Genomic DNA, 26,898 nt, shown 5'->3' on the forward strand with positions numbered 1-26,898 from the left:
ATTTCCCTTCTCTCCTTCTTCTCTCTTCCATCAGAGGACATAGTCAGGAAAACCAGTTAAACGCCCTGGTGATCCTTAGGGAATTATGACCATAGGAAATGTGGCAAGATGAGGAGAGGATGATATTCTCTCTCCGTGCCCCCTCCTCACTCTCCTGCTTTCTTTCTGTAGTGAGAGACACAATATCAAGTTCCAGCCAAGGCATCCCTGGGCCACGACAAACACTGGAAGCAAGGGCTGATCTGGGTGTGACCAGTGTGGCCAGAAGCCAGTACCCTTGGCTCAAATGTCAGTTAGGAGGAACAAAGTAAATTTCTAAGAGAAAATCTGGGACTGATGGCAAAGGATGGATCTTCAAAGGAATAGCCCAGAGGGCAAGTTCAGATCCAGGGAATGGATTAGGCAGATGGTGGCGGAATGAGGATCAGAGAGACATCTGGGAATAAAGAAGATGAAACTAAACTTGTCAGGACACTTTCCGATCTTTTTACTACATCCTCTTCCATGCTTCCAGTGTCCCCTGCACATTACCAAGGTACCCATCACTCTGTACCGAGTCCCAGTTTTAGTTTTAGCCTGTTTTATTTTTAGACTGAAAGCATTTTGAAGATGAATATTATCTTAGGGATCATGTTTTGTTTCACTTGTTTATACATCTAGAATGTATAAATGAATACTGTTTGTTGAATGGTAAAAAAATGAATGAATGAAATTTTTGCTTTCAATGCTACCATTCCACCACAGTCTGCTCCTTAGTGGAATCCATGGGGCCTTTAATCGAGCAAACAGTGAGGCTGTCCATGAACAAGTGCTTCCCAGTTGGCCCCTAGTCCCATAATGCCTCTGTCAGGTAGCAGCCTGGGTTTCCCACTGCCCCCCTCCCTTCTTACAGCTAGTGTCCTAAGCATAGAGAAGGCACTGAGAGGGGAAGGATGCAAAGCAGAATCTCTAGCCTTTGTCCATGGTTTTGACTATGCTTGGATTGAGAGCCTGTTACTCTCCAGGGAACCAGCTGCCTCAGTTTGCAGGAAATTATGGAGGCTAGGAAAGAATGATTTGCCTTTTTTTTTTTAAAGATATTATTTGTTTGTTTGCTTATTTACTTAGAGAGAGAGAGAGAGCAAAAGCAGGGGGAGCGGCAGGCAGAGGGAGAAGCAGGCTCCCCGCAGAGCAAGGAGCCTGGGATCCACCCCAGGACCCCGGGATCATGACCTGAGCTGAAGACAGATGCTTAACCTACTGTGCCACCCGGGCACCCCGAATGGTTTGCCTTTTTTTAGCTGAAGAGCCACCTGTCAGCTCCCTGGATAGCTCAGGATGTTGGTCCCCGAGGAGTGAGTTAGTTTACCTGAACTCATGGGGGGCACTGAAACCGGCCTATGGGAGACAGACGTAGAATCCGGCCTCTCCACTCTGGAGGAGAAGAGTCCAGCAGCCAGGTATTGCTGGGTGCCCTTGGCAGGGGCCAGGCAAATGCTTCAAGGCTGTGCCCCCATGATTAGGGCTGCTTAGTGAGCTTGGCTGCTTTCCAGAAATGGCTGTTCAGAAGGAGAGAGCACAGTCCCTCAAGCAGCCCCCGGGCCTCAGGATTTGAGATTAATTGCCACTGGGGCTTACTCATCCTGTAAGTTAAATGTATTTCAATTCATTGCATATCAGCCCCAGAGCTTGTAATCATGGCTCAGCAAGACCATCTGCAGCCAGGCACTTCCTCATGGGAGGAGAGGAATGGGGGAGTTGGGAGCATGTGGAATGGCCCATGGGACTTCTATGTTGAAAGTGAATGAATGCAAGGAAACCTTTGCTCTTACTGCCCCCCACACTCCCGAGCAGGTCTTTTATCAAGTTCTGGCTTTCTGAAGAATGCACCGTTGTCTTCAGAAGATCCCAAGCAGAGATGAGGAGCTGGGGGAGTTGGTGGGTGGATGGGGGTGTGGAATGACCCAGGGGTCTGCATGCAGCAAGCTAAGTGCTGAGAATGGTTTTGAACCTCTTCTCTACCCTACTTTTTTTCTTCTTCTGTTTAGTGGGGGTGGATGAGGTGGGCTGGAGGGATGGGAACGGAGAGAGGAAAGAGCAATGGAAGTAGGGAAGGGAGAGTATTTGGCACTTAGGTACCATGTGGGCATCTCTCTCTCATGTTCATTTATTTGTGGTATCCAGTTCAGTAGCTCTCTTGCTTTTCCAGTCCCCAAGCTTTCCTCACATTTTGGCAGAAGGTCTGAGTCACCCTGCCACGTAAAGAACCATGTCCAGATGAGATGCGGCTGAGGACAAAGGAAAATGCACAGGCTAGCAGAAGAAGGAAATTCTCAATACCAGTGCTGTCTCCTGATCAGTTGCAGAAAGGAAGTCTTTTTGTAATTATGCATATTCTCTTCCTCAATTTGATACATATATGCGTATGTATATATATATATAGGTATTTGTATTCATCAGTTCCTCTTCTCTCTTTCTCTTCATCCCCCCACCTTTATCCAATATAAGGTGGTGAACCCTATAATTGGGCATTTAAGTTGCTGGATATCAAAGGAAGATTGCATCTGGACTAGGAGTGAATGTTCCCAGAGCTGAAGCCACACATGGCGTATTCCGTGTCTTTGTCTTTCTTTTTAGGGGGCAGGTGAGTGTACCCTCAGTTGTGTAAGGGACAGTTGCATCACCTTAGGGATAAAATGATGTTGTTTATTTTCCTTTTGGGGAAGTTCTAATCTTGGAGGAGTGAGGGTGGACTGTGCTCACTTATTTGCTGCTCAGCATCCTTCCCACGTTGCCTAAGGTCTCCTTGGCAAACCAGGGGGGAAGCCAGAAATTGCATTTCTTCCAATTCCCTTTCCCTTCCCATGGGCTGGAGCTTGCCCATGGGAAGTTCTCCAGTGATATAGGAAAGATGGAAAACAGGGAAAGCCATTCCCCCAAAACCATTGCAGGCAGGTGTGGGGGCAGCTGTGGCCCCCAGTGAGCTCTTGAGGACCCCACCACTCCCCAGCCCCACCTCACTGCTGGAGCCTGAGATGGTGGCAGCTTCCCAGACACCCAAGAATTTCAGCAGCTACCTGCTCTGGTTCCCCTACCCACTTCTCTGCCTGCTCTCAAAAAGTCCATGTGAAACTCTGATTTCTATGTGAAATCCTTTGCTTTGTATTAAGCTTTTAATATATATTCCAGAAATACACGGAGAAGTGTTTTTTGGTTTTCCCTGATGGATGCCGGTTGCAGGCCTCATTGTGGTGGTGCAGGGGCATGCATTTGTCTCTCACACCACCTGACAACCCCTGGCTTCTGAAGGGCTAGAACTTTTCAGCACTTTGCCCAGCAGTGTTGGTTGCAGTGAATTCTGTCCCCGTGCCAAGGCAGGCGTGGCTAGTGGGAGAACACGAGAGTGTTCTGCACTCTCACCACAGCTACTGTGTGGGTCTGGTGACAAGGGACAGGTCAGCCTGGAGTTGCCTGCTGTCGAGCTGGGGGCTGTCGGGTGGGCGACCTTGTCTGGAAGTGCCAGAATCTAGACAGAAGCAGCACAGAGTCGGCCAGGCCAGAAGCCTTCCTTCAGGGAAGGAGCTCGCTTCTGCGCTCGGTGCCCAGCCGTGGCCACACGGAGTTCAGACACAGACGAGCCTGTCTGACGGCGGGCTGAGCGGATGTGCAGGAACCTCTGGCACCGAGTGGGGGCTCTGTGGAGGTGATGGAGAGCACAGGCTCTCGAGTCTGACTGCTGGCACTTGAATTCTGCCCCAGCACTTACGAGCTGCGTGACCTTGGGCAAGTCTCTACACCCTCAGCCCTTGGTTTTTTCATCTGTACAGTGGGGATACTGCATTAATAGTATCTACCTCCTAGGGATGTTAATCCAGGTAAAGTGCTCGGAACAGGATCTGGCTCATAGTGAGTGTTAGCTGAGAATAAGCTATCATTATTGTTAGGATACCAAGGAAAGACACGTTCTTGAAATAATGGAACCTTAGGGCAAGAGGGGAAGAGATTCCGAGGACAGAATCTCTAGTCCAGGCTGCTGGGGGCTCACACCGGTCTCCTACGGGGAGCGGGGAGGCTGCAGGTGGAAGCTAGGAGAGGTTTTCACTCAACCCGGAGAGGCAGGGGGGCCTGTGCTGGTGCTCTAACAGAGTGGGGGAGGTGGAGGCAGCCTCTTCCTTGGCAGAGAACACAGCCCAGCAGGGCCGCGTGAACTGGCAGGAAGGTAACAGTGCCTGGCAGGGGACATGTGCCTGGGAGCCGACCGGGCTTGCTCTGGGCCGCATGCCAGACCCCCTTGAGATCACCTAAAATAGCTGAGGGGAGACTTGGCAAGAGGTGGAAGGTCCCATTTTAGTAGAAGGTGTGAGCACTGGGTTATACTTAGACCAGAAACCAGTCCCTCGAGTGGAAAATAACTCAGGGCTTTGGTGACAGACAGACCTGCTTGGAATGCCACCTCTGCCGCTGACTCAGCTGTAAATATGTGGCGAGCAGGTCCCATCTTATTCGATACGGAGTCCATAGGAGGATTCAGTACGCGCCGGAGTGCGTTTCATATCGTGGAACCTCGGTTTCCCTACCTGTAACATGGAGAGAGTGTAGTGACCATGACGTTGATGCAGGATGGCATCAGGCAATGCCCGCAGGCACCCAAAGTTCCTACTGGATACTATATTCCTCCTGTTTTATAGTAAATATTCAGTATCTTGCTTAAAATAGAAATGCAATGCATTTCTTGAGTCAAACTAATTAATGCTGCTTTAGTGCAGTAAATGGAGCCCATTCTGTACTTGCCAAAGTTTAGATCCTTTCAGAGGAGAGAGCATACCTCTCACAGGCTTTGTCCCCCAATCTGTTCAGTACTTTTCAATCTCGATGCTTTCTGACAAAAATCAAAATATAGCCAGTGATTGGTGAGTACTGCCGACCTTTAGGAGAGTAAAAGATGGCAGCGAGGTTACTAAATCCTTGAAACATACTATGATCTGACTTGGAAAAGCTACAGGGTAGGAAAATATATTTTTTTGGACCCAATAATTCGTAATAGGTAAACCCTACACATTATCATTAGGCCTTTTCTTTCCATGCACATTTGAAGTGCTTTCTAACCGATTGTGTTCAGGCGAGCTTGGAATAATGGAGTTGCTACTTGCCTCTGTGCCCTTGGAGGGCCTCCAGAGATGACTGGATCATCATCAGGAAAGGGTCTGTTTCACGTCTGGTCCTCTTTCTTCCTCTTGACTCTTTCCAGTCAATCCTCCATGCTGTGTCACTGGACACCAGGCACCTAAACTTATTAAATCTGACCTCAAGTTTTCAAATCATCATATCACCTCGCTCTAGCTTGCAGGTGATTCCATTCCTCCCCTGTGTTGCAAAATCCAGGGGTTTTATTGTTGCTCTTTTCTTCTGAATCAGAATAATCTTTGGTTAGCTCCCGAGGGTTGATATTATGTTCCGAATGATTGAAATTGCTTGCTATTTTAACCGTCAGGGTGGGTATGATGAACTTAATTTTTTTGAAGGAGAATGAAACAAGCAGGTATCAGATGTACTACTAATGCCGATATGCCTTAATATGACTTGGTTCTGTACCCCTGCCTACTTATTGAATCAAAGTGTTTATTTTTACAATTATTTTAGAAGACATGATGTATTGTTAAGAGCAAAATGACGGCTTGGAAAGTTTCTTCATTTCTGACACCCTTCAATTCTGTTTCGAGATCAGAGAGACCTTCCCGCTGTGCAGAAAATATTATTTATTGATGGGGGATAGATTTTCTTTAAGAACAAGTCAAGGGTACTTAATAGGAGCATATCAACTGAATGTCCTGAATAACAAAACATATCAAAATGTGAGTCACCACTGTCAGGTGCAAGCTTTTAACAACTTTAATCGATATAATTAGTATGCAATATGTCTTACAACAAATGTAGATACAATGACATCAAATATCAAAGAAGTTGCACATCTTTCCATCGTTAGATGATGTTGGCTAACTCACCCCAAGAAAGCAATGTGGCTTGCTCTTAGCAGTACCAACTAGCACTTTTAAAATCAAAGTTGAAATGGTACATTCGTTTGCCAAAAAGAGGTTAAAGGCAAAGAGGGTGAATCCAACGTGCAAATCAACACGGTGCAGTTGCAAAATTCATTTCCCATACGTGAGGGATTGAACCGTGCACCCTTGCAAGCAAGATGAAGGGCAAACGGATGACATCAAACCAAAATCAACTCCACAAAGAACTCAGAAGACTTCAGGATGGTGAAGGCCAGAGGCCTACTGCTATCAGTGCTCAGGTATCCTTCCTGTATTACCCTACCCTTCTGGATCCTAACTCAATAGTCTGTGAGACCTAGGTCCTGGGACATCTTTTCATTTGGAGATGGAAACCATTCTCCTGGTCCCAGGCATGGTTCATCCTGCAGTCAGATGCACTGGGGGGTAGCTCAGAGCTGGGACAGCTGCCTGATGTGGCCAAGATACAGCTGTTGTTTTATAGATTTAAGTCAGAACAACACACCAGTATAACTACAAACAAGAAACTGAAACTGAGATCACTTATATACCTATGTAATACTTAAGATGTCTATAAATATTTCTCTGCAGAAACTGAAAACACTGTAGACATCGTTTCATGAATCCTCACAACACATTTGTGAGGTAGCATGGGGTGAGGTCAATATGAAAGCATCACCCTCATTTAAGAAATGAAGACAGGCACCCAGGGAGGGCAGGAGACTTCACTGGGGCCAAGAGAAAAGAAAACAAAGTTGAATCCCACTCTTCATCATTTGCAATCTACGGTCTAGAAGAGGCTGCTTGCCTCCTTCCTGCTCTGACAGTCTATCACTTTATGACTAGTCCTATTCCTGGATGAAAGTGGTTGTTTTTTAGATCCACTGGAGCAATTTCCCTTGCGCAGACCTGGACAGAATATCTCCCTGACATCAATTATCAGCATGTATTTCAGGTGTGTGTGTGTGTGTGTGTGTGTGTGTGTGTGTGTGTGTTTCAAGCAACATGTGTTGAATACAGTTCAAATTCTTTGGCCAACTCAGAAAAAAAGTACTTGGCAAAATAAGGTTCACCCTGGAGGTATTTTATACTGCCATAACAAGGAGGGTTAGAGTTTTTTTATGGGAAGCTGTCACCTTGCTGAATACATTTGCTTTAGGCCCAGATCCCTCTCTTTGCCATAAGGATTTGGAAGTTAACAGGAGCAACAAACCCATCAGGTGCTCTTGCACGACAGAAGACTCTGGTAAGGGAAGATGCTTACTGAGTCTGTGGTCATAATAGGAGCAGCATCCAGGAGAGCAACGCTCTAAAGCTAGCTGTTTCATGGACATTTTGTCAAAATGTTTGTGGCCAAGGGAGAAAATAAAGGGATGTCCTGTTTTTATTGAATTGTCCTTTGCTAAACTGAAGGCCTACAGGCTGTATAAAGGGGGGAGGATAGGGAAGAGAGACAATTAATCAGGCCCGGCACAGCCGGAGGGGGCAACATGGGTCATCGCTGGCCATTTTTCTGAGAATGTCCATTTTGTTTGTCTGTTTGTTTTTTAATAATCAGAGCTAATCAGATTTCCTGACAGCCTACTTCTCATTACCTGGTCCTGTTGTAAAGTGCCTCTGGGGCTTGCTCATTCTCCTTTGATATGTAAGGAGTTTAGGAATAATTTCAGAGTGTGGAAGGCAGGCTGTGGAGAGCGGCACAGCTCCTAGCATCTCTGAACAGCATGGCAACAGTGGTCTTCATGTCAGTACTTTGCTGGACCACAGCGAATGATAGGTTGAGCTGAGAGTCAGATTTTTGAGAACAGCCATGGCAGCAGGTCCAAGTTTAGAAATAAAAATTGATCCAGTTTCAAGTTCTTTATGACACTGTAGGACGCTGTAGGACAAGAGAATGTATTCCGAACCAGGACCCAGTGGATGCTTCCTAATCCGTGAAGTTTCCTACTCCAATCAGGACACAAGATGCTGGTTACTAACATCAGGTGTTTCGGGAGGATAGAGTTCTAGCTACGAAATAAAGCTATCTAGAGAACACACAGAAATAAAAAGGCAACCACACATGCCAAAACAACCCATCAGCCAACAAACTGAATACTTCTTAGGTAACAATTTAACAAATCATTTCATTTAGGTAAAAATAAAAAATGTTACTAAGCTGGGAGTGTCTTGTTTTGTCACAAGGGGCATTTCAAGAAACCAGGGTTTCTTAAACTCAGCACTACCGACATTTTGGGCCAGGCAATTCTTTGTTGTAGTGGGCTGTCTTGTGCATTGTAGGATGTTCAGCGCGTCCGTGGCCTCTATCTACTGGTGGCACCCCCAGGTTGTGACACTCAAAAATGACACGAGACATTTTTAAATGGCTAACGTTGGGGAGCAAAATTGTCTGCCGGTTGATACCCACTGCAGTAAATGGCCATCTGCAAACAATATCAGTTCTTTTTCAAAATTCGAGATCGAGGATTTGAAGACCATGTACCTGGGAGTGTTCGTTAATTAGAGGGCAGAATTAGTAAGGTAAGTGAACAGGAAGAATAAATGGATTAATCGTGGTGTCTGTTTCCTATGGAAATGCCTCACTGAGCAACCGCAGATAGACTAATGCCTTCACAGTTTTTTACAAAACAGTCTACAGCCATTATCCAACAGACAGTAAGGCAGTGAGCTAGCTGTTTTGTGGGTATAAAGCAAGGATTCTTTCTAGAGGTTCCTCAGAGCAGTGGATATCTCTGTTAGTTATTGGGGGCTGATTCCTCGTTTCCCCCAGGTGGACCTCCGTGCCCTCCCTTCCCAGCCTCCTCCACTGCCCCAGCGCTCGCTCCCTCCCACGCCTCCCCCTTTCTCTTCTCTAACTAAACTCCTCTCCCAGCCTTCTCCTGCGGAGAGCCCCCGGGGCGGATGCCAGCCGGCTGCAGCTGACCAGAACGGGCATCCTGAGCAGAGCAGAGATGGGCAGCCTGGAGGGGAGAACAGGTAGAGGGCATGCTGCGATCTGACAGCAACATGCTAGCTGTCCCTCGGCCTCCTGGCCTCCCCGGGGTGCCTTCCGGTTTTCTCTTCCACTGACTGGGCAGTTAAGAAGCCGGGATCCCGCTCGCAGAGCCAAGCAGGCATCCTGGCAGATACAAACAGAGATTAAAAAGGAATCGGAGCAGCCCCTGCGCCCTCACCTGAAGGGGAAGTCCTCCCAATACTCATTTCCTTTCCCCTCATTGAGATTGAATGTAATTTCCTAACTAAAAAGTTTGAGAAATACCACCAACAAAAAGTTCCCCTAAAAGTAGCCCCCGACGGAACGACTGGATCCCTGGCCCTCAGTCCCTCTTAAGGTGGATCCTGCAGCGGGTACGGAAGCTTCCACCACGGTGGTCCGGCTCCAGGCTGGCCCATTTCAGCTGCAAAGAAGCCTCCACTCACCTTTAAACAATGATTCTTTTTGCAGAAAGGGGAAGTTATAGCAGCCAGAGGAGAGGGAGGAAAACAAAACAAACCAATGAAAGAGGGCTTAAGAGATTGTCGCTCAATGCATATCAGGTACTTGTATTAATTCTACTGGGAAAGCACTTTATAAATAAACAACAGTTCTTCCTCATCCCGGCCACGTTCCTTCGTTAGGAGTCGTCGTACAGAGGATTGTTGTAGTTGCCCCAGGATCCGTAGTCATGATCATCCAAAAGCCTTCCGTAGGAGGAATGCCTGGTGGGGGGAGCAGAGAGCTGTGGTTACCTGGAGAAGTTGCCTGCCTGAGGGGAGCCGAATGGCTGGCAGCCTGTGCGGGGGAGGCTTCCGGGGCCCGCAGGAGGGGAGACCCGATTCTTCCACCTGCCAGCCCTGGAGGCCCCAGTCTACAGACCCCTGGAAGTTAGGACTGCTCACGTGGGAGCCCAGCTGGCCCCTTCCATTGAGATCAGCTGGGTCCTTGTCTCTCTACTTGACCTCTAGTGCTGGAGAAGGAGGAGGACCCATTCCTATGGCTCCTTAATAAGAAGTAATAGCAAAGGGAAGGTTGCATTCCTGGCATTTGACTTCAGTCCTGGACTGAATTTTCCCAGGAATCATAGGGACGCCACCACAATCACTGTTGCTCTCACCACCCCTCCTGACCTGCATATCGTGTTTTACAACCTACACAGTGTTTCTGTGTTCCATTTTCACTTGATCCTCAAAATAAGGCCATGGGCGGGTATTGCTTGCTTATTTCTCTGACAGGGAGAAGTTCTCTCTCCGAGCTGTTGATTTGACGTGCACCAAGTTACCCCGGTGAGCTATGAGTCAGATTCTCACCTCCTGGGTCCAGATCCCGTGCTCTGAGCTTCCCAGAGTCTGATTAGCATCCTTAGTTCAATGGCAACTTGGGTTTAACAGGCTTTGACTGGTTGTTCTGGGAACCTGTCTCACAATTAGTATTATTTCTGTAAGAAACTGAAATCAGATAGTTCTCGCTCCTCTGTTTAAAACCATGGAGTGGCTCCTTATCTCACAGAGTAAAAGCCAAATCATTAGGATGGTTTGCAAAGCCCTCTGGATCTGGCCCCTGTTATTTTTCTGAGCACATCAGCTGCTATTCCAGTCCTTCTTGTTCCCTCTGCTCCAACCACACCTCCTTGCTCCGCCCCATCACGTCTGGCACACTCTTGCCTCAGGGCCTTTGCATGTACTGTTCCCTCAGCTTGGAACAGCTGGCCTCCAGATCGCCTTCCTTCACCTCTGTCAAGTCTTTGCACGAATGTCACCTTCTCAGTGAGGCCTCTCTCAGGAACTCTGTTTAACTTGCAACTCCCACCCCCCACTCCCAGCATTCCTGGCTTCATTTTCTCAAAGTACTCATCACCTTCTAACATACTATATAATTTACTTGTTTATTTTGTGATTGCCACCTTCCCTGACTAAACTCTAAGTATGGATGATGTGACGGCTTTGTTTGTTCTTGGCACTATCTCCAATGCCTAGAAGAATATCTAGCACATAGTAAGTCCTTAATAAATGTTTGCGGAAGAAACAGTGATTGGAAAAAAAAAAAATCCCAAAAAGCCAATCTGTTCACAAAATGGGAGCTTCCCAGAGAGGACTGTAGTCATTGTATGGCTAAAAGTACTGTCAGGATGAGGAGAACATCACAAAATGAACATAGAATGGCTCTCAGGTTCATGTTCGTGTGTGAATGATTACACCTTACCACTGGAGATCACGTCTGCTATATATAGTACTGACAAACGGGCCCACACCCCCTAATTATTGTCTCAACTCGATATGAAACCTGAACAAAATGAAAACACAATCTGAAAGGCACAAAAAGCATTTGTTACACTTCTTTCTGTTGTTAAAATAACTGCTGTTGTTCTTCTGAAGCTTGCTTCCCATATGCCAGATACTTGAAAAGAGATGATCTGTTGCAAAGCCTCAGGCCCTTGCTGAGTTGGTTTTAGATTCTTAGTCCTCAAATTTCTGCGGGCTGGCTCAGCTGGCCCAGCTGTGCACCTGGACATTTGAGGATGTTCCACAATATGCTTTGTTTGCCCTAAAGGCCCACTTATTTCCGTGGGTGTGAGAAGGACAGAGACCACAGATAATACACCACTGACCTTCTGATCGCCGGGAAGAGGGGAGGCCAGTTTTGGTAAACAAGGTCACTGGCCACGCATCGCCAACACCTCCCCCACATTTAACACCTCCAGCCTCAAGCAAATCCTTCAACAGGATGGTTGAGCAATGGAAGCTAGAGAATGAACAAGTAAAAACCTGGGGATTGTATGACTGGAGCCGAGCCTAAATTTTAGCATGACTTACCATTGCAAGCCTGGCCAACAGCTACCTAATAAACCTGTTCCTTTATTGATAGGGTACTCCTGCCTCGCCTTTGTATGGTAATATAACTTCTCGCAGCATTTTATTACCTATCATATAATTTTATCCCCAAGAAGTATCAGTTGGGTCAACAGATGTATGTCCTCGAATATGTTTGTAATCCCCCGTTTCTCCGTCTATAAATTGGAGAAACTTAAAATGTGTTAGGGCTTGTGGGAGGATTAAATGAGGTAATGCCTATAAAAGCCTTAGCACATAGTAAAAGCACAGTAAGTGTTGGCCGGTACCGCTTTTTAATTTTTATTATAATGAAACTTACACAAGCACAGGGCCAATCTGCAAAGAGTGGAAAAGGGCACCGAGGGAAAAGCAAGCCTCCCTTCCATCAGGAACTCCTGCAAGCACACTACGGGCACAGTTAGAAAACCAGTTTCTTATATTAGTATTTGCATTTTTTTTTAAAGCATTATGCTGCAGTGGGGTCAGAGGATTAAAACTTTCTTGGTCGTTGGGTTTTCCTGCTTACAGTTTGTCCGGGCAAGACTATTTGATCAGAGCTGTACCTGAATCTGCTGTATTATAAGAGACGTTCACTATACGAATACTAGAAAAATGAAAGGAAAGGGGGGATCTTTACTTTCATTTTCCTTTGCCTTCTTGTTGGAATGTACAGGGAGTTGAGCACAATACCAATAACTGAGGAAAGTGAAGCAAAAGCTATAGATAAGCCCTATTTGGGAATGTACTGAAGCTGGAGGGCTTGTTTTAATATATTAATGAGCCTAAGCAAGAACTGGGTGTGCTGGGATGCAAGCCAGGTTTGCATCAATCCTCTAATACTGTAAAGAGAGGAAGATAAACACGTTTGTGTGTGTGTGTGTGTGAGTTAAGAGGAGAATAAGAGACTCTGGACTCCGGGAAACAAACTGAGGGTTTCAGAAGGGAGGTGGGTGGGGGGATAGGGCGACAGGGTGATGGGCACTAAGGAGGGCATGTGATGTGATGAGCACTGGGTGTTACACGCAACTAATGAATCACTGAACACTACATGAAAAACTAGTGATGTACTATATGCTGGCGAACTGAGCATGATAATAAAAAAATAAAAATAAAATTAAAAAATTAAAAAAAAGAGGAGAATAACTAATGATCCTTTTAAACTGTCTCTCTAGGTCAGAACTTCTTAAATCATGCACGTCTTAGATGGCGATGGGGCGGTTTTCAGATTGGTACTTGTGGAGTCCACGAGGGGCAAACAACCTCACCCTCAAGATAAGGAAAGTGGGGCACGAGGAATCTAGATGCCTGTGTGCACATGACTTAAAGGCAGAGCTGGTACTGAAATCTGGGTCTCCCGGCTCTCTTGTGAAACACTGCTTCATCTCATTTCCCTTGGAAGAGCAGTCGGTATGAATGGCATCATCACCAGATCAGAACAGTTTTGTCTACTCAATTTCTTTGTCAAGACTGGCACCATCCAACATAGCTACGTTTCCTCTTCGCTGCGCCGCGGCTCCCATAGATGGTAAACCTCTTGGGGGCGGGGTGCCTCTGACTTTTCTTTGAATTCTCAGAACATCTCACACGTTGCTCTTGAGGCAGTGGTTCTTTCGTAAATACTTGATGATGTGGGCTCACATCAGGTACACATAAATAGCATAGACAGACTTTGCTTGGTCGATACCAGCAGGGATTCGTACGGTCTGGGGCAATTCACTGTGTAATATAACTGGGGCCGGGTGAAAATATTGCTAAAGAGTACAAAGGGTCAGAGCCACCATTTTGACCTTAATTATTGCCAAGAGGAAAGGGAATTCTGCATTTCTCTGAGGCAATGATGTGGCTTGAAAGCCCTCAGCACAGAGTTCACAGTTAATCAATGGTTCTGTGCTGTGAGCCCCATGCTGCTGCTACCGTATGGGTTCGTGAGCTAAAAGCAGAACCTGGGGGAACAAAATAGGGAGTGATTTGTGTCAAGCCCTGGCCTCATGGCTTCCTTCTCAAATGGCTTTGCTCTAACAGGAAGCAGCCCTTCCTACTCACCTCGTCCCTAATTGCTGATGGCCTGTGACAACTGGGACATGCAGTGAAGACATCTGCGGTTGGAGGCCTTCCCCACAAATGCATAATGGTACCTATTTTAAGATAACTGCAGCATCGATACTTAATGGAACCCAAACGTCTTTGAAAATGAACGAAGGACGCCTGGGGGGCTCAGTCATTAAGCGTCTGCCTTCGGCTCAGGTCATGATCCCAGGGTCCTGGGATCGAGCCCTGCGTCGGGCTCCCTGCTCAGTGGGAAGCCTGCTTCTCCCTCTCCCACACCCCCTGCTTGTGCTCTCTCTCTCTCTCTCTCACTGTGTCTCTCTCTGTCAAATAAATAAAATCTTTAAAAAAAAAGAAAAGAAAATGAATGAAGTATCTTACTTCCCTTGCGTCGACACACACTTGTTTGAGAAAATGTCTTCTCCTTTACAAGGGTCAAGCCCCGATCTCCCTCTAGGCTCCAGCTTTGCTTATTGTGACACCCCCCAAGTTGTCTCCTCTAGAGTCAAGTGAGTCTTGCTATTCAATTGTGAGCGCTTATTATGTGCTAAGAAGGAGGGGCATAAAGATGAAAAAGATACGGCTTAGTGCTGGGAAAACACAGCCTAACGTACAGCTCATTAGTCACTGGTAATTAAGCCTTCAGACTCTTATCATCCATTTGCGAAGCCAGTTTGGTACAGTTGCCATGGTCTCCTTTGTTTCTGTTGGGTGGCTTGCTTTCTCCGTCATTTCCCTGCCTGGTTCCTTTCATTTAAAGATACACTGAAACCTTACAATCTGTTAGGCCCTATTCGGGGGCTGGGAGATACTTCAGTGAGCTAAACAGACCAAAACCCCTGTCCTTTTTTTTTTTTTTTAAGATTTTATTTATTTATTTGACAGAGAGATAGAGAGAGAGAGCACAAGTAGGCAAAGTGGCAGGCAGAGGGAGAGGGAGAAGCAGGCTCTCTGCTGAGCAGGGAGCCGGATGTGGGGCTCCAACCCAGGACCCCAGGATCATGACTTGAGCTGAAGGCAGCCGCTTAACCAACTGAGCCACCCAGGCGCCCCCAAAACCCCTGTCCTAAGGGACCTTACGTTCCAGTGGGAGCAGGCACAACAGATAAGACATGAAAAATAATATAGCGGAAGGTAATCTGTGCAGTAGAGGACAGCAGAGCAACAGAGGGGAATGAGGAGTTCCGCATGGGAGGTGGGGATTGTCCTTAGGAATATGGTGATCAGAAAAAAGTCTCACTAAAATGACATTTGAACAGACAGGTGAAAGAGGTGTGGGATGAGCCACGTGGATGCCTGAGGTAAACCATGCAGAGAGAATAGAAAGCGCAGAGGCTCTGAGGAAGCAGCAAACAACATATCTGTGTGATAGCTACTGAACTATAATTGTTTCAAAGTAAATTATTTAATTATGGGAATGATTTTAGATTTATAGAAAAATTGCAAAGATGGTACAAAGAATTCCCATATGCCCTTCACCCCGCTTCCCTTGATAGTGACATCTTATATAGCCATGTCACATTTGTCCAAACTAGGAAAGGAACACGATCAGCGACGTTTTGAGGCTAAGAAAGCTGTGACCATTAGGGGTGCATTTACAGCGACTGTAGCAAGTCGGTGGCAGAATGAGTATCGTAACTTAGGAAACCTATCAGTCCTGTCTTTGTACCAAATCCCAACGATGGAAACATTCCAATCATTCATTTTCAAGGTCTTCTGTTCACAGTCTGGGTTTCTTTTAAAGAGCAGTTACTTTTGAATTTATCTATAAATAATCACCTTTACTTTGAAGGAGTAGATGAAATTTGTTTGTTTTCTATTTTAAAATTATCTGCCAGTATCATCCTGGCAGACACTCATCACAGAAGAGGCCCACATATTGAAACACCTGTTTATTTGTAAAGAAGTTCAGAGTCATGAGGTAACTAATGAAAGTATATGGTTTTAACAGATTCCCACAAGCTCCCCCTTCTCTAAACCCCATTTCCCCCTATTTGGAATAAATGAACACTGCTGCTGTACCCCAAATTTTGCTACCCAGAATCATTCACTCCTCCAGGAATGAATGGTATTGCGAGGGGCTTTTTATCCTTCTAGTGGAGCAGACTGACAAAGAAGGCAGTGAGTCCAGGATAGGGAACTGAGTCATACAAAGGAGAAGCTTGGGTAAGGGCTCCCCGTGGAGATGGTGGGGAGGAGGCTTCCCGGAGAGCATCTCTTTCACGCTAGACAATTTGGAATTAGCCAGATTAAAAAAAGAGACGAACCAAACACCTCTAGCAGGGGGATCAGCATGTCCAAAGTAGCCAAGACACCTCTAGCAGGGGGATCAGCATGTCCAAAGTAGCCAAGATACGGTACTGGGGGTACCGTATCTACAGTGTGTGTGTTGGGAGTGTTGGCGGACAGAGGTAGATCAGGGTTTCTCAAAGTATGGTTTTCACAGCCTGCAGCATTGTCCTCACCTGTGAGCTGCCACACTGCATCAGAACCTATGGGGACCACACCCAGGAAACTGTGATTTTTTGTTTGTTTGTTTTGGGGGGGACTGTCCTGAAATGTATTTCTTCTAAAGACCCATGATGACAGATCTGTGAACAGGGACAATGGCCATGAGGAACGCACTAGACACTTGAAGGGGAAAACGTGATGAATGGGTTACATAAGTGAGTTCAGATATAAATACAGATTTTTTTCAATGATAAACATTTCTATAGACTGGTATTTGCTAATCCCACATGTTTTCACAGACTGATATTGGCCTATAAGTGGGTAAAATTGATTGCTAAGCATAAGTATGCTAAGTTGGAACATGACAATGAGCTGTCCAATACCCATCGAAGCTGTTTTTCCAATGTTTAGCAGAGAAGAGCACCTAACTTTGCCTAGATAAGGCATGGACACATCCTGCGGATAAAATCCAGGATACTAAATTGAATTTCATTTTCATTTTCATTTTCATTTAATTTCTTTTAAGACCTAGTTCCTTCATGAAGCTTTTGTATAGTATCACCTCTAAGCATCTTCCCCTTTTTTGGATTTTTGTCAAAATAAGTTAGGACATGACTAAATTGGGTTTAGGAGAACATTCAGGAGAAGCTGCTAACATTGTCGAGTCGTCACCTGAAAGGAAACTGTGTTTATAATAAGCTCCCCCATTGAGTCTTATGCACATTAACGTTTCAGAACCATTGAGCTAGCGAATCAAGTCAGCTGGACCTACAGAATGCCAAAAGCTGATGTGAAAAGTCAGCCCGTCAGTAACAAATTCTAGAAGATCTTAGACTTAATGGTTGGCTGGGCTAACTCGTTAAACCTACCACCAACCAAAAGGCATCCAGTTGTATAAAATGTAATCACTGGGAGACTTAAAGCAGAACAGGTGACTTCTAACAAAATGCCTTATGAGCCAGGCCCTGTTGTGTCTATAAATCAAGATCACATTTATTTTTGTGACGGGAACAGCCCGTGTTGTCCTCCTGGGTTACCCACACCTAATTATAGCAGCATCCACATTGCTGGCGATAGCAGACACCGTCTCCCGCGCAGGGGATTATCTCCTGGCAGAACAGTCTTGAGCCCATTTAAACAAAAACAAAACCAACTTACCTCATTCTTCAATCAGCACGAATTAAAGACACCCTTCTGCAAGAGGCAGGCAGGGCTTTTGCTTTCTTTTCAAGTTGCAAATAAGCCTTGGAATCAAGACTGCTCAGAAGTAGTTTCTGCTTACGAACCTATAACATGGACGCAGCCTCACAGGCGTGCAGAAGACAACACAACCGAAACGATCAAAGGGAACATGGACATCTGCCCATCGGGGCATAGTTAGAAACCTGAGCTGCTATGTCATCTTCCCCCTCCCCTCTCTGAATCCCCGATGCCTAGTGAATGGGACTGTCCGCTGCGACCATCTAATTGAGCACCGAGGTAGTAAGTACTGTTGTAACAACAATTACGATGACAGGCTTTAGCCCCTCCTCCGCCCTCACCTTGCACCCGGCACTGAATGTTTATCTGTATTATAACTTAATCCTTGTAACGATCCCGAGTTCGGTATTAGGTATAGGATTAGTTAGGTATTAGTATTACCTAACCTGCGTTAGTACCGTAATACTAACACAGTTATATATAGTTATTCTCATAGAACTATAAAACTGATCACAGTGATTAATAAATTTGCTTAGAGTACATGTTCTTAACCACCAGGTGCTCTATCTTCATTACTCCATTTCATCTTCAAAACAACCTTGAGAGGTGTTATCCACTCTACTTTTGCAGATGAAGAAATTAAGGATCAGGGAGATTATAATTTGCCCAAGGCCCCCTAACCAGTGAGGAGAAGGGTCCGTGTTAAACCTGACCGCAAAGCCCACTCTCCTCCCTCCCCGCCACACCACCGCCAGTGAAGATGTGGGGTCGCTGATGGAGAAGAGCCCCGGCAGGCTCAGGGCAGTTCGTGTTTATAAGTCACTTCCAACAGTGGCTTAGTGACAGAAGGAGGTGGTTCTCTAGGCAGGGGATATTGTGACAGAACTAGGGGTCACAGGTCCCGGAAGAATAGGAGTGTGAAAGTAGATGGTGGAGGCGGCCGATGCCTTCAGAGGGAATCAGGATTTGGGAAGAGGTGAACCGACTGAGCCAGTTAGCAGAGCTTACAAGACATGCTCTTCTCCTGGTTGTGGGGCTGCCCTTTGAAGCAGACTCTTCTTTTGCATTTGTAGGGACCCTGGCTGGGCCAGGCTGATAGCCCACTGGCTGCAGGCCAGAAATGGTTCCCTCCTGGGTTGTGATTTCAGTCACTTGCTGCTCCAGCCGAGTGAGCTGAAGGACCACAGAAGACAGACCTCTTGTCATGTTACTGTTCTCAGAAGTCTGGGATGACAGGAATGCAATAAACTTGCAGCCAAGGGAAAACCTAACCCTAGGTACACATGCATGCGCACGCACACACACACACACACACACACATATTTGTCAATTGATCCAGATGTATTTTTGATGAATGATAAGTGGGGCTTTCCAAGAATCTGGCAAAATGACACTCGAAAGGGTTTGGGCATAGCCTTAATATTCGTGAGGGCTCTTAACCTCCTTATGTTATCATTTTGCCAAAATAATTATCAGAGCAGCAGAAAGGGGCTTTCCTTAGGGGGTTTCTAAACAGGGGTCTGGTCACTTTATCCATCCTTAAATTTATAGTCCCAAAGAAAAATAACAACCTTAAACTTATCTCCCTGGGGCCTTTCTACATTTAAGAGGGAGGACCTATATGGGGGAGAGAAACAGTGACTACTTCATCTTAATCATTCACTGCATTTATCTGGTGTTGAGAATGCCTAGAGAAAACACTCTTTAAATTTTTAAAATAAAACGTTATGCAATTTTAATCAGCACTCATTAGAACCGATTTTAATGACCTGCTAACAAAATATTCCAAATGCAGTATGTTCTGTGATGGCAGGATTGTGTCACATCACTGGTGGGACCCCAGTGCTCAGAGGAGGGCCTGGCACATAGCTAACACTCAGTAACTGTCAAGCAACTGTTTTCCTGGGGGCCCTTCCTTCTCGGTGACCTCTTTGATGATGCTGATGCTGATGGCCGTGCTATGTACTTGGGAAGCAGTGTCCATTAATTTTCCCAACAATGCTACCAAGTAGTTAATATTAGGGCCCCCATCTCACACGGGAAGGAGAAGTGAAGTTTAGTGAAGCTCTGTGACATGCTCAGGTCACACTAGAACCTGCTGAAAATTGGTAGAGCTTGGATTCCAACTGAGGCCTCCTGGTTTCTGGAGTTGAATTCTTTTTTTTTTTTTTTTAAGATTTTATTTATTTATTTGAGAGAGAGAGAGAGAGAGAGATAGAGAATAAGTGAGAGGCAGGGGGAGAGGCAGACTCCCCGCTGAGCAGGGAGCCCGATGCGGGGCTCGATCCCAGGACCCCGAGATCATGACCTGAGCCGAAGGCAAGATGCTTAACTGACTGAGCCACCCAGGCGCCCCAAGGAGTCTGAATTCTTAACCACCGTTCTAGACTGCCTGTAGATTAGGCAGTGGTTTGAGCTGGTAAACCTGAATTCTTGCCTGGAGTCAAGGCAAAGATCATTTTTGGCAAGTGTGTGGCAAGACGAAAGCATTTCTATTCCACTCCACATTTCAGTGGAGGTCATATTTTTTGTGACCCAGCCCTTCAGAAACTCACCACTGTGACTGCAGAGTGATTCTAAAGTTTATCCGTAAGTTCCACTTTTGCCTCCTCCCACCCCAACACAAAGTGGGAATGAGGGTTCCAGACTAGCTCATAAGAGCCAGTTTAACTCCTAATGAAAACAGCGTATCTGCAGTGATAAACTAGTAATGAAATGGACTGAAAAGTGTACCATTTAGTAAGATATAATTCATAAAATTAATTTTTGGTCAAGGAAATACAGACTTAGTGGAGAAAAGAGATGTTTTAAGCAATGAAGGAGACAAGGATGCTTTCATAAAGGCTTTTAGATACAGGTAACGCTGGCCCTTTAATTCCAATTTCTCTTTGAAACCTGGCTTTCCTGTTCCTTGTACCTTAGATACTGGTGATATCACGCGGCATTCTCAGACTTGACACCATCATTAGATTGAGCTGGTGCACAATTTAGAACAAAAGATGGAGGGAGGTAAAAGGGAAAGAGCATGGGAGAGGTTCCTGGTGGGTGTTGGTTTGGGCTGGGGTGAGCAGAAGAGATGAGAGAGGGCAGCAAAGGGAATGTGCGGCAGAGATGATAAACACGTTGTTTACTTATTCAGTTTATTGAGCATCTTTGCACCCAGTGTTGTGCTCACAAAGTCTGGGTCCTCATGGAGCTTAGCATTTTTTGTGTGGGGAAAAGAGACAATAAACAAGTAAACAAATATATAAAACAATGAATAAAATAATAAACAGCGGTGGTAGCCAGAACAAAAGTAATGAGGCACCAAACTGGAAGGGAAGTCTTCTGGAGGATGTGATGTGAAAACCTTGCATGAGAAAGAGCTAGAAGAAAAGCCTTCAGAGACAGGGTCGGGCAAGAGCCAAGGGCCTGGAGAGAAAAAGAGCCTGGCACGTTCTAAGAATCGGACAGAAAGCCTGTGTGACTGCGACTCGGTGGTTCAGATGGAGAGAGAGAAGTGATGAGTGAGAAGAGGTAGGACAGGCTCCATGAATGACCTTGAGGGCCAAGCTGGGGGGTTAGAATTTAATTCTAAGTACAGGGGCGCCTGGGTGGCTCAGTTGGTTAAGTGACTGCCTTCGGCTCAGGTCATGATCCTGGAGGCCTGGTATCGAGTCCAACATTGGGCTCCCTGCTTTCGGCAGGGAGTCTGCTTCTCCTTCTGACCCTACCCCCTCTCATGTGCTCTCTCTCTCATTCTCGCTCTCTCAAATAAATAAATAAATAAAATCTTTAAAAAAGAAAATAATTCTAAGTACAGGAGGAAGCCACTGGGGGCTTTTTTTTTTTTTCAAAGATTTTATTTATTTATTCATAAGAGACAGAGAGAGAGAGAGGGAGAGGGAGAAGCAGACCTCCCGCTGAGCAGGGAGCCCGATGCGGGACTCGATCCCAGGACCCTGGGATCATGACCTGAGCTGAAGGCAGACGCTTAACCATCTGAGCCATCCAGGCGCCCCGTCACTGGGGGTTTTTAAGGGACAGAGTGACAGGGTCTGCCCGGAGCTACCGTAAAGATGGCCCCAGCTGTGGGAGGAGGTCAGAGAGTGGCTGTCTCATGGTGGCACATGGCCTTTTGTCCCTTGTTAGAGGTCCTGCACAGACTGGCAAATAAGACTGTCACTTGCCATTAGGCAGGTTCCAGCTGTAAGGACCCTCAGGGTAAGTAAGGTAGTTTTTGAGCCTTTGGGATTTCACGAAGCAGTAGACAACAAAACTGGGGGCTCACAGACTGTTGCAACTTTCTATTTAGCTAAAGCAAGTAAAAACTCAGCTGCCATCCGTGATCACCTTCATTTCATAAAAGATGAGATATTTTAAAGCCAAAAATATAAGGACATAATCTCAGGGGGGGAATCTAATTTTATAGAAAACACTATACTTTCTTTTCCTTTTTCTTTTTTTTAAAGATTTTTTATTTATTTGAGAAACAGAGAGAACGAGCACAAGCAGAGGGGAGGAGCAGAGGCAGAGGGAGAAGCAGGCTCCCCGCTGAGCAGGGAGCCCGATGCGGGACTCGATCCCAGGACCCTGAGAACATCACCTGAGCCGAAGGCAGACGCTTAACGACTGAGCCACCCAGGCGCCCCGAAAATACTACACTTTCCTTGTATTTTCAACATTTTGCTTTAGAATCAGTGAAAACCTCCTTACAGACTGGGCACACATCCACACAGTGGTATTCCAAACATCAGTATTTACGAACCACTGAGCCTCCACCCCATCTCCCACATGAAGAACCTGAGGTTCGGGGGGCATGTGGCTTTCTCAGGGTGAGGAGGGGAGTTAAGGGCAGAGGGCCACAGCCTCCGTCTCCTGACTGCAGGTCCATCCTCCTTCCATCATCATGCTCTATACACCCGCTTATTTCTTCTGCGTTGCCAAGGTTCAAACACCGCACCGTGGGTTCCTGTCCAGCGCCTGCTACGACGGCCATTGCTGCATCCCTACCAGCATTCCCAAGAGCTCAGGTGCTTATCAGGACACAAGCCCTCAGCAAACCAGCTCTCAGCCAGCAGCCTGACAAAATGGAACCCTTTTCTCCGTAAGGAAGAGTAAGGTGCGTCTCACCTGATCTTCAGATACGCTGCGACTCCAAACACCAACAACACCACGGCAATGACCGTCACCGTAATGGCGGCGATGCTGCCTGCAGGGGAGGAGAGGCAGAGGGAGAAGATGAAGCAAGGGCATTCACTTCCATCGGTCTGCACAGAAGTCAGAGCTAGAACGAAACCCAGGATCTTTTCTTTTCTTTTTTTTTTAAAGATTTTATTTATTTATTTGACACACAGAGAGAGAGAACACAAGCAGCGGGGGAACGGCAGGCAGGGGAGAAGCAGACTCTCTGCTGAGCAAGGAGCCGGATGCGGGACTCGATCCCAGGACCCCGGGATCATGACCTGAGCCGAAGGCAGACGCTTAACGACTGAGCCACCCAGGCGCCCCAAAACCCAGGATCTTAATTCTGTTACCAATATGCTTCTCAGGCTCTGAGAGATTGGGTAAATGGCCAACTTTATTAAGACCGTGTGGCTGGCCTGGAGTTCCGAAAACAGTCTCCAGTGATATTTGTTGTTTTAAGAACGACAGCAGGCCGTTTGCTGCTGCTGTCACTGGTGGCAGGGGTGGGGGACTGCAAACCTCCCGACATCCTATTTTCTTCTTTTATAGGCTCTGGCTCTCTCTCTACCCTCGGGAGATCTTGGGAGGCTTGGGATGTTTTATTCAAGGGTCACTACAAAGTAAGTGGTTGGTTTTTAAATAAACCAGAACCACACAGCTGTATCAGCAGTGTCCACTTCAAAAGGATCATCTTGGTAGGAGATGCACTCATTTTAATGATGCCATCAAGTCGAAGCATTTTTTTAAAAAACTCCTTTTTGGGAAGTGTGTTGAGTTTTCATCCTCGAAAGGTAAATTTGATTTTGTAGAGAAGAAAGTCAAGTTTGGTGTAAAACTACGGTCTGGTCTGAGAGGTAACACTATTTTCTGTGTATGGAAATTACCAGGTGTAATTATAAAGTAACATGAATGTTTTATTGTGTAATTTGAAATCTGGCTCCAAAGGCAACTATTAATGGGCAGTTAAAAACCCTTTGAGCAGGTAGCCTTGTAAGAACAACCATACTGCTTCCCAAGATTACTACTTTGAAGCACAACACTCTTTTTTGTGTGAGCTTTGGACCAATAATGTATTTACTTCAGCTTTATTCTACCTGAGAAATGCAAAGAATCAATTGGGCTCTTGTCCCCTAATAGTGAAAGTGACTTTTTTGGCACTAAACCTGGTGTTAGGGACACCATGTACTCTTTCAGGCCACTGGGAAACTGTTTACTACTTCAACAAATGAACGGGACTCTTAACTGCACTAGAAAGAGCATCAGAGATCTGGAGTCCGAATATGTGGATTCAAGTGTGCCTCCATCATTTGCTGCGTATGTAGCATGGGCTATTTAGGTAACACTGACTCGCATGCCATTCACCTGCAGCAACCGAGAAAGAAGAGCTGCTCCCTCTGCCCCCATGACTTTAGCAGGGATTAAATGAGGTGCCACGTACACCGAATGGAAGTCTTATCCAAAATGTACCGTCCTGGACCAGTGCCCACCTGTCGTGTACTGGATCTCAAGGGTGATGGATCTGCCCCCACATTTTTGGAGACTTGTCATTTGTAGATTATTTTGTCATTTCTCCTTTTCTTTCTTTCCCTCTCTTATGAATGGCTTTTGTATATTGTTCTTCTCATTAGCCCTTCCACCAAAGGAATTAGAACAGATCTAAGAAGCAAATCAGTCTAGTTATTAACTCTTTAGTAACTCCCCAAAAGTTCTGAGTGAAAGAAGGCTACATCAAACACCCATGCTCTCTCTGCTGGTTTAGAATTTCTAAAAGAGAGCCAAAGAGGTCCACTGCTAACTAACACTGAGGCTAAGGCCAGAGCTTGATGTGTCCACACAGGCTGACCACATTCCACCCTTTCAGAGCTTCCACACATGTGGACGCTCGCATGCCCACCTCCTTGCTCCTGGAACCCTTCAGAGCCAGATTCGTGTAATTATCAGGTTAATTCTCTTCCCCTTTTTTTACCACCGTAAAGACAGAATTATGGCATGGAATGCTCAGATGTGCAGATCCGATCGATGTAGAGAAAATTCAAGGTCAGATCCCCTTATGGAAAACTTCCACCCCTGCTTTGAAAGGCTGCACTTAGCTTCATGGCCTCCAAACTGTGCTGAAATTAGAACAATTCAAAGTTCACTGAAGCCTCTTAAAAGCTCTTTTAAGAGCTTGTGAAATGAGGATTATGACTGCAAGGTAAGGTGATGGGGGCCTTTCAAGATTCAAAGAGATACAGTGGTTGCAATTAGGAGCTGTTTAAAAACTGACCTTTAAATTTAATTTGCCCCTTCCAAAAAAAAAAAACAGGAGAAGAGACAGACTATAGTTGATTTCTCTATAAGACTTTTCTTTCCTGTGCCAGCAGAGTTTAATACAGGAAACTGTAGGTTTGACCTTTTTCAAAGTTTCTTTCGTAACCCTAGGCAGTTGGATCGCCTCCAATTCTGCGATTTACTGGATATATTTATACGTCGCCTCTTTCTAAAGATAAATCAGGCAGTTCCCCAACTCAGGTGCTGTTCTTTTTCAAAACAAGGCAAGTGACAGAGTGACCCGCTGCCCCTCTCAGTGGCTGGTGGCTGTCTTCTAGCTCTCGATGTAGCCCCAATCCTCAAATGGGGCTCTCAAGGCCATCCTTCCTTGTTCACAAAGGGCAGCCTCTATGACCAGACGAGGGATTAGCAGGTGATTTTCCCCCGATGGGCTCCTGAGGGCAGCTGAGCAAAGGGGCACTCCTGAGGGTTGGTACTGCTGGATATGAGGCCAAGACTTGTGGGGTAAAATAGGCTGTACTGAAATATTCAGGACATCTTCTTAACTATTCTGCCAGCCGCCGTCTCTTCTCACGGGGTGTCAGCCACGGGAGCCAGGGTCCCTTGGAAGTCGCTCTCTATCAGGCCCTGAGCCTAGGAGGTCTTGTGGGCTGAGCCTGCTCTGACCCCCAGAGCGGCTGCTACCTTCAGAAGCAGCCAGGAACCTCATCCTGGGAAGTTCCGTACCTCAGGGCATCATGGTTCGAGCATATGAGGGGGTTGCTGAGCCAACATCAGCACAATTTTTATGGTAACTGAAAAGGCTTGATTTCCTCCTTGTGAAAACAAATGTCATCCCCCCCCCGCCCCGCCCCCGAGTTCTGTTTAAACTAAACTGGAATTACCCTTCTCCTCCTACTGACTCTTTTTTCAAGGAGGGGCAGGGAGACAGAGAATGAGGAAGGTGTGGCTCGGGCAGCGAAGCCTTTGCCCTGTGAGGAAGGTATGGCCACTTGGTGGGCAGGGCGCTGAGAGCAGGGGATGGGAAGGTGGCTGGCATTTCGGTTCCTCCTCAGTGGGACATGCTCCTTACAGACTGGGTGTGGCGCATGCTGAAGAGCCCTGGAGCCAGAAGGCATTAGAGAGAGTTGGAGGAAACTTATCTGTATATTTTATAAGCCAAGATGCAAGAATATTCCACTGTGCTAGCACATTCCACCCTGCCAACATGTTCTGCCTGACCAGAGGGCTGCTGAAGATCCATGCCAAGCCTCCTGGAACACCCGGCCTCTCTGGAGGCTGGCATTTCTCAGCGGGCCACTTCACCACCTTCACAACAATGCAGAACAAAAATAAACAGGCTAAAGAACAACCATAGTTACCTCTACCCTGTGGGTACTTTGGGCTAGTACTGTGCCAAGAGCCTGATGGCGATCCTGTCACTTGATTCTCTTTATGAGATGAGTGGACTGAGTCCCATTTCATGGATGAGAAAGTTAAGGCTCAGAGAAATCAAGAACTTGATTCAAGTTTTACAGTCTGATAAATGGTTAAGCTAACATTCGAACCCTGGACTATTTCATTCCAGGCTTGGCATTTGTAATCACTAACATATCCAGGTTACTTCCACTGGCCCCTTTCCCAGCTTTCTTGGTGACCTAACTAAATACCAACCCTTCTGATTAGCTTTCCTGACACCCCCATGCAAATGACCGTGTTATTGTGGGTTCTCAGCTCTCTGTGTCTGCTTCTTTCAAACACTCTCCGTTGTGTTTATGAGCTTCCCCAGGCAGGTTCTAACCATATTCATCCTGCATCTCTTCCCCTACTTCCTGCACTCTCAACCCCAGGTGCAGTCTCTAGCCCGTGGTGGGTACTTGATTCATTTATTTAATGTCGAATGAATAAATGTAATATTGGCAAGAAAGAAAAGAAAAGAAAGAAAGAAAGAAAGAAAGAAAGAAAGAAAGAAAGAAAGAAA

The 26,898-nt window shown here is 46.1% G+C and overlaps 1 protein-coding gene across 1 annotated transcript in view; it reads right to left on the reverse strand.

The window, feature by feature from the left end:
* Positions 1–9,063: 9,063 nt before the first annotated feature.
* Positions 9,064–26,898, reverse strand: part of PARM1 (prostate androgen-regulated mucin-like protein 1) — a 102,572-nt gene continuing 84,737 nt past the window's right edge. The window contains exons 3-4 of the mRNA XM_021702375.1: positions 22,614–22,692; positions 9,064–9,695 (exon numbers count right to left, since the gene is read on the reverse strand). Of these exons, the coding sequence (XP_021558050.1) occupies positions 9,611–9,695; positions 22,614–22,692 (164 nt within the window). The 3' untranslated portion in view covers positions 9,064–9,610. The remainder of the gene's footprint in view (positions 9,696–22,613; positions 22,693–26,898) is intronic.

The sequence above is a fragment of the Neomonachus schauinslandi genome, chromosome 2, assembly GCF_002201575.2.
Source record: "Neomonachus schauinslandi chromosome 2, ASM220157v2, whole genome shotgun sequence".
NCBI classification, from domain to species: domain Eukaryota; kingdom Metazoa; phylum Chordata; class Mammalia; order Carnivora; family Phocidae; genus Neomonachus; species Neomonachus schauinslandi.